This window comes from Micropterus salmoides, unplaced genomic scaffold (genome assembly GCF_014851395.1).
Source record: "Micropterus salmoides isolate LMB-PRFRI ecotype aquatic unplaced genomic scaffold, ASM1485139v1 Ms_hic_scaffold_2311, whole genome shotgun sequence".
Taxonomy (NCBI): Eukaryota; Metazoa; Chordata; class Actinopteri; order Centrarchiformes; family Centrarchidae; genus Micropterus; species Micropterus salmoides.
In genome coordinates this window covers 1-8,075 of record NW_024041498.1, presented here as the reverse complement: position 1 = coordinate 8,075, position 8,075 = coordinate 1, and the positions used below count along the sequence as shown (strand labels likewise).

Sequence of the window (8,075 nt, the reverse complement as noted above, 5' to 3'; positions counted from 1 at the left end):
TTTGTGTGTATATGAATGGTTTATGTGTTTTTTAGGATGCTGATTGTGTTGCAGGCTGTGCAAAAAATTGCCTCAGGGGATTAAAAACTATTTACTTTACCTTTTCATTTCAACCTGTATGGACATTACCATCACGACAGCTATGGACACTGGACATACAGCGTATCTGGGCAGGCACGGACAGTTAATCTCTATTTTTGTAACCATTTCGCTTTTTCTTGTTCATTTTGTTTGTCTTATGGTTTATACAGTATATACCTGCCTTAAAGAGGAGGTATTCTGCTCATGTTCAGGTTCCTCATCTTATTTAGAGGTTGTACCAGAGCAGGTTTACATGGTTATATTTTTGCTGCAGCTCCTCTTTTCAGCCTGTGTTGAAGGCTTCGTTTTAGCTATGGAGTGATACATCTTGTCTCTAAATGATCTTTGTTGGGAGTTGCACATGCTCAGTTCCTAGTTAAGGACTACTAGCCAATCAGAAGCAGAGAAGGGCGGGTCGGCGAGAAGCCGGTAAACAGCTCGGGTTCAGCCGTACGTGTTGCCGACCGGCTTGGCAACATGGGCTGGATTTTGGGCTTTTTACATGCACAAAAAAGAACGAGAGGGAAAAAGCCTAAAGGCAGAATACCACCTCTTTAAGACTTGATCTGCACCATAACTATCTGAGCTTATTCTACAATTGAATCTATGTTTTGTGTGAAAGTGACCGTCCCACCTTTCCCAGGTAGGAGTGTTTTCCCAGCTGTGGACTCCACTGGTGGGTCAGCAAGTTGAAGGTCCTGTAGCTCTCAGTGAACGCCGCCCTGACGTCCTGCAGTTTAAAGACGCACACGGCAGATTCTGGACCTGAGGACCTGAACAAGACCAGAGACAATACTCATTTTATTTCTGAGAGAACAGAACTGCAACATTTAGTTTTAAAGGTCCAGTTGAATGCTCATTTTCAGGTTCATGCTTGTATTTAGGGTTTTTACTAGAAAATGTTTACATGTTTTCGTGGTCAAAAAACACATTATATTTCTTACACTGTCCACTGCTTCAGCTCCTCTTTTCACCCTCTGTCTGAACACCCTCTGTCTCTTTAAGGCCCCCCTCCCAGAAAGCCTACTTTCCTTTGATTGACCAACTTCCCTGAGCACAAGGAGGGGTGGGGCCTAGCTGCAACGGGCTTAATCAAGGCCTGCTATGTGAGACTGGGCCTCACTGATTACAACTAACAACTATATTCACAAGTTTTGGTGAAAATAGATCGGATGTGATGGAGAAAATATTGTCTGGTTTCCCCTCTGACGTCCTTCGGCTGCTCTGCCTCCACTTTTGGTGATTTAATTCGATTCAATTTCAATTCCATTTTATTTATATAGCGCCAAATCACAACAACAGTTATCTCAGAGTGCTTTTCATAAAGAGCAGGTCTAGACCGAACTCTGTGATGTTATTTACAGAAGCCCAACAGTTCCCACCAAGAGCAGCACTAGGAGACAGAGGCAAGGAAAAACTTCCTTTAAGAGGCAGAAACCTCGAGCAGAACCATGGCTCAGGGTGGGCGGCCATCTGCCTCGACCGGTTGGGGTGAGAGAGAGAGAGAGCGAGAGAGGGATGGAAGAAGAGAGGGGAGGGAGGCAGCCTACACAATACACACACAGAGGTACAGACAGTAAAGGTGATGTTGCTATAGACTAAATGAATAATGGTACAGATATTTATAGTTATGTTAATGATTATAACAACAATAGGACTAGTAACAATAGTCGTTGCAGCAGAGGGTGTCGAGCAGGAACACGGGGGCAGCAGGTGACCCGCAACCACAGATCCAGACTCCACAGCTCCAGAGCCAGAAACACCTGCAGGAAGTGATAGGAGGAGAGGAGAGAGACGAGAAAGCACAAGACTACCAGAAAGGGGAGAAGTTGAGTTAGTAACATGCAATAATGGGATGAGGTTGCATACAGAGGAGAGAAAGTAGAGGAGAGAGGAGCTCAGTGCATCATGGGAAATCCCCCGGCAGTCTAGGCCTATAGCAGCATAACTAAGGGATGGTTCAGGACTCACCTGAGCCAGCCCTAACTATAAGCTTTATCAAAGAGGAAAGTCTTAAGCCTACTCTTAAATGTGGAGATGGTGTCTGCCTCCTGAACCCAAACTGGAACCTGGTTCCACAGGAGAGGAGCTTGATAGCTGAACGCTCTGGCTCCTAGTCTACTTTTGGAGACTCTAGGAACCACAAGTAACCCTGCATTCTGGGAGCGCAGTGCTCTGGTGGGGTAGTAAGGTACTATGAGCTCTTTAAGATCAGATTTACAGAGTTTAAATGTTACCAGTTACTTTAGCTGCTATCTTAGTTAGCCTTGCAGCTAGCCGTCCTATGATTCTGCCCAGACTGGAAGCTTGATGCTCCTGGGGTGTGTTGGTGTTTACACTTCTAACATAAGTACAGAAGCTTTGGACTGCTGGTTTAGAGCCAGCTGGTAGCAGCAGCTAGTGGTTACTGTAGCATTAGCAACCAGTAAAGCTGTCTGTCCATCAGGAAACCATAAAAATCACAGAGTTGAGGCAGAGCAGCCGGAGGACATCAGAGGGAAAACCAGAACACTTTTGCAACCAGCAACCAGGAACACTAACGAACCAGCGGTATCGATGACCCGGGCCAACGACCCCACAGAGGTTAAATAGCTGAGTTTCCCTGCCAGTCAGTCAGAACTGAAGAAGTCCTTTGGATGAGGGACGAAACGTCTTCCAGTATCTTCAACCAAGTCCAGTTGCCCTTGATTTTAACCTTCGTTGGAGAAAACTTTTCCCTTTCCTTCAGAACCGTAAAAGCACTTTCTGATAGACGCTGAAGAACCTCTAACTCTGGAACGTGGACTGGTTTATGTAACTTTTGGATCCCAGATGTTACATCACATCTAGCTCTTGTTGGAACAAGATTTACATATGGAGGAAACGATGGTGATTGAGGCTCACGGTATGTCAGTTACATGTACAGATTTTTTATTTTAACCAACTATTCCCCAGTAAATACAGTTTTCCATTCTGTGGGACCTTAACTATCTTATCTCCAACATGGTTTACTGTGGACTAGTCCCAGGCCAGTCAGAAACACTAATGTCAAGAAGAGGACCATTTATAGCAAGTAGTTCCACAGATTTGGTGAAAATGCCCCCAAAAAATAAACACACATGATTGTTTTCTTACCACTGAGAGGTGAAGGCGGCGTAGAACAGAGTCTCTGAGGCGTCGGTGCCCTCTGGTGGCTGGAGGGTGAACACGTCCTGGAGAACATTGAAGGGAAGCTGTCTGTGAGATTGGCAGAGCAGAGGGGCTTTGGCAAAGGACGTCCACTTCTTCTGCAGAGTGCTCCTTCCACCAACATCATCCTGCAAAGACAAGAGAGAACAAACTTGAATGTTATTTTAACGGCACATTCTGCAGACAGGGGCTCCTCTCTGTGTTTACTCTCACCTTGCAGACTTGGGCCACCCGGGCAATTCGCAACTCGTCTACAAAGCTGAACTCTTTCCCAACTTCACTAAAGAAGAAGTAGAGTTTCCTGTCTGACGAGTCCAACGACGAGCTGACAAACACTGGCTCTGAAATACAGGAAGTTGTGACAGATGAGGAAACTGAGGGTGCAATATCATATGAAGGTAGGGAAAAGAGATCTGAGAGCAGATAGCTGAGTGACTGAGACTCAGATGTGATAATACAGGAATATTTTAAAAGGACCTGTGTTTTTGCATGTTGTACCTTACTTGACAGTTACTGATGAAGAAACTGGCTTTCTGCCCTAGCCCCAGCCTGTTCAGTGCTGAACAGAACAGTCCCAGCCAAAGCCCCTCCATCTTTCTTCATTCCCGGAGATCTACCATGTCTTTGCCCCTGGTCTCAGCAAACATCAGGCCCTGTCTCTGCCTACCTACCAGCCGGCTCTATCTCAACACGAGGCCATGGAGAAATACATGAAGGAATCCCTGGCAGCTGGATTATTTCATCCCTCCTCTTCTCTGGTGGAGGCTGGGGTTTTATCTGATGGTACACTCAAAACTTGCATAGATTTTCATGGATTTAATAATTTTACTGTCAAGAACAAATTCCCTCTGCAACTAATCAGTTCTGCTTTTGCCCCTCTCCAGGGAGCCACTGTCTTCATTAAACACACACCACCTCGTTCGCATCAGTGAAGGAGACAAGTGGTGAAACTCCTTGATCGTACCCCTAGGACACCTGTTGCCAACCTGCTTCATTCATTTCATGACCTTGGAGATTGAGTCACTGGTAAGTGAGGCCTACAGTCAACAGGCGGACCCAGGTAGCGGACCCTCTGATCGTCTTTTTGTCCCATATTCTGTCCGCTCTCAGATCCTCCAGTGGGCTCATGCTGCCTGACTCACCTTTCACCCAGGACTAAATCGGACACTAGCTTTCCTGCGGTTCTGGTGGCCAACCCTGGACGTGGACCCAAGGTCCTTGATCTCTGGCTCTCCAGTGCATGTGTAGAAGAAACCATCCACCAACGCGAGTTCTGGTCTCCTCCGTCCCTTTTCTGTTGCACCTGGTCTCACATTGCTCTGGATTTTGTCACAGGCCTCCCTCACTCTAATGGTAAACTGTTATACCTGTTATATTACATTACATTACATTCATTTAGCTGACACTTTTATCCAAAGCGGCTTACAAGAGGTTGCACATCTCCAGAGCAATGAAAGGTTAAGTGTCTTGCTCAGGGACACATTGGCATAACCCTGGTCTCCCACCCCAAAGGCATGTGTCTTTTCCACTTTCCCATCGCCATAGCCGGACTCGGCTGCAGCCTCAGGTTCAGGAGGAGTGTTCCAGCCAGAGGAGAAATTATTAAGACTGAACTCCTGTCTAAATGGACCTGTGGTAAACCTACAAACCCAACATAGTTTGGATCATCTTATACTTTGCGAAACACAAAAAACAGCCGGTGCTTTCACTAGAAGCTGGATATTGCTTCACTCACCATGCAGTAAGCTGAGAGACGAGTCCTGGCTGACGTCTGGGCGGCCATCTTTGCTGAAGTGTCTAGAAATCTGTGGTTTGGTTCCTCTTAAGTCGGTTGTTGTGGCGGTGAACAGCTCGCCGTCTGCACACAACAGCTGAGGTTGCATTTGGGTTTTAAAGCACACGCGTGTGCAGCAGAACATGTGTGACTGACAATCTCAACTCTAGTTTAGTAACGTATGAAGAAAATACCAAAGACGTTCAGATCTGAACCTGAAAACTGATTATGCTATTGTGTGGAATATAATGGAGTTTCCTGCGGCTTCATACATGTGCATGTTGAATGATCTGTTATGAAAAAAAGGTTTTTGTATTTACATCTGGAACGCATCTTGAAACACTTGATATGTTAAATCATGTGTGATTTCTGATTGACAACTGCTTTACTTGTGGAGCAAATCAATCCCCATAGGCGTCCACTGAATAACATTGACTTCGAAATGCCTGTTGCAAACTGATCAGTTGTACCTACGCTCATTATGACATGTACAGTTGAGTTGAGTTTTTAGGTTATTATGAGTGACATATTGACATATTGCACTAAAGTCCATAGAGGCCCATTAACTTCCATTGTATTTATATATCCACACCAGCAAACGGTGACATACAGTTTCGTAAAAACATAATGTATTGAAGTCAACGGAGGCCTGTTTAGCCCATTCAGATCAGTCAAATTCATAATTCAGTATTTAAACTTCAAAATGCTCAGTATTGAACACTGATCAGCTGTGATCATTATGAGAGTTAATGCCCAAGTGTTACCCGAGTGTTTTAAAACTCCAGTCACTCCCATTACATCTCAAACTCAACCGATATATTAAAGTCAGACTTTTTAGACTTGCAAACAGGTATGAGAGGTCCAAGCACCTAGCGCAGTTCAGACCTCGGACATCCTGAAGAAAATGTTATCACGCATTTTATTTTAATAGCTTTTGAGTGCTTGGATCCTTTTACACCTGTTTGCCAGCCTGTTTAGTTTGTGTTTGTTCAGTATTTTTCTTTAACAAACGTTCACCACCGATCACCACAGCTGTGACTCAGCAGGGACCGGACTGACCGACGTGATGGCGGTGTTCCTCTGGAAGGGGCTGAACGGACAGCGCCTTTAGCTTCGTCCTGTTGGACCATGGAGAAGCTTTCTGCATCCTGAGGGAGACGAAGAAACAGAGGCTAGAGTGAACTGTAGAATCATCAAAGTCATGTCTGAACTGGAGGTTTGATTTCAACCCGGTTCCTACTTTCATTATTTTGTCTATTCGTAATGTAATCAATAGACAGACAAATGTAAGTACCGGCTGTTAATCAGCCAGAATGACTCATCATACTTCTATTCGGTGTCTGGAGAGACTTACGATGTAGGCATCATGGGGGGTGTAGGCGTAGCTGCCACAGGCGTAGAGGTGGGTGGAGTTTATCGGTGCAAAACACGCACAAAGTTCGGACAGTCGACCTGCAAACAGACGGTGAACAAAATCTGGTGTAACAGTTTTGTTGAAGCGTTCTCTGTTTTGCTTTGTTCCAGAGTCACTGTGTGCTCAACCGCGAGCGATGCAGACTGCCCTACCTTATTCATGGAGATTGTTGTGATGTATGCGGCCAGATAAAAAGAAAATAGCCGTATACACTGCTATGGGGGAAAAAACTACTCCCAGCTGCAGTTTCTTAGGTACAAATAAATTAATCTGTGTTTTTTTTTAAGTTAATATTCTCCTCAAAAGCTTGAATCAAACATCACAGGTAAAGCTTGACTGAAACTAAAAATGATTGGTGCATTAAGAATTATTTTTGCACTATTATGGAAAGAACAATAACCGATTTCCGATTTTATCATAATTTATTTGGTAGATTGACCTACGATCAGGAAGGCAGCAGGAGGCTATGGCACCAGGCTTTCATGAGGCAGCTGTGGCTCAGGAGGCAGAGTGGGGTTGCCATTAATCGGAATATCGGCAGTTTGATCCACCGGATCCTCCAGTCTGCTTGTCGTGTCCTTGGACCAGATACCAAACCCGAAATTGCCCCGGCTGCTCCACCAGTGTGGAATGTGTGTGAATGTTAGTTTTTGTTCAGAGCAGTAGGCTCAGTTTATGAATGGGTGAATGTGACACAGTGTAAAAGCACCTTGAGTGGTCGGAAGACTTGAAAGGCGACATACAAGCACAGACCATTTATCACTACAGACTACATCTTAGTCGCACCACAAGTCAGACAAACACTTTCATTTGAAAGACGTACAACAGTAGCAACATTTAGCTTAGCATTGCAACCGGGGTCTGAAAATAGCACCAAAGCAAAACATGCAGGAAATTGTCTGACACGTGTGGTCTTCAGGGAACATCTTTGGCAGCGTTTCAATCCAAGCTCACCAGTCCGGAAAGGCCCAGCTCGTCCTGAGAGACAGCCAGTGCGCCGCTTGCTACTGGATTAGGGGAGGTCACTCCAGTGCTGTCAGAGAATCACTATGCTTGTCTATTATGCGTGAGAGGCATCACTTCCTTAGCCAACATTTGTCTGATTGAAAGCGTGTTTTTGGTATCCAGAAGAGGAGTTTTTTGAGGAGATATGGACCCTTGTGGAGATTTGAACTGAGATAGGACTCATTCATTAGTAGTTGAACTGGGAGTTTTGTATGAACACTGAACAACTTTGTGTTTCTTGTCAACTGAAAGGGCAGATAAAAAAAAAGTTCATTTCAGACCTGTAGCCATTTTTTTTCACTGAGAAGAAAAACAATACCCACGAGGCAAGAGGTGAAAATCATTTCATTCATCAATAGGATGGAGGTGTGTCTCATAATTACCTCTGCGTTCTTCCCTTTAAGTTGACACTCATTATTTCGCTCTCAGATGGACTCCACTCCTGGACCAGAGACACTGCTGATTAATCCAAATCTTTACTAATGCATAACTGAGCCGATAAATCTTAATCAAAGCATCATGGGAGATGGGGGAGCTCACCTCTTCTTCAGGTGGATGATGTCACTCTGACTGACGTCCAATGAGAGGATGGCGTCCCGGGCCCCTACGTACAGGGTGGATCCATCGTCGCTT

The 8,075-nt window shown here is 45.0% G+C and overlaps 1 protein-coding gene across 1 annotated transcript; it reads right to left on the bottom strand.

Annotated features, from left to right (window-relative positions):
- Positions 1-508: 508 nt before the first annotated feature.
- Positions 509-5,132, bottom strand: LOC119918607 (semaphorin-4B-like). Its single transcript, XM_038739378.1, has 4 exons — positions 4,985-5,132; positions 3,463-3,590; positions 3,196-3,377; positions 509-854 (listed from the first exon to the last, which is right to left on the bottom strand). Exons 1-4 carry the CDS (start codon positions 5,130-5,132, stop codon positions 686-688), a joined length of 627 nt encoding a protein of 208 aa, XP_038595306.1. The 3' UTR covers positions 509-685.
- Positions 5,133-8,075: the final 2,943 nt, after the last annotated feature.

Bases quoted from the DNA above. Each gene is read 5' to 3' on its own strand.
- LOC119918607 (XM_038739378.1), bottom strand. From the start codon at position 5,132: ATGCAACCTCAGCTGTTGTGTGCAGACGGCGAGCTGTTCACCGCCACA. The intron at 3,591-4,984 runs GTGAGTGAAGCA...CCTGTATTTCAG, and splicing joins GTCTCTCAGCTTACTGCATG to AGCCAGTGTTTGTCAGCTCG. The intron at 3,378-3,462 runs GTGAGAGTAAAC...TTGTCTTTGCAG, and splicing joins GGGTGGCCCAAGTCTGCAAG to GATGATGTTGGTGGAAGGAG.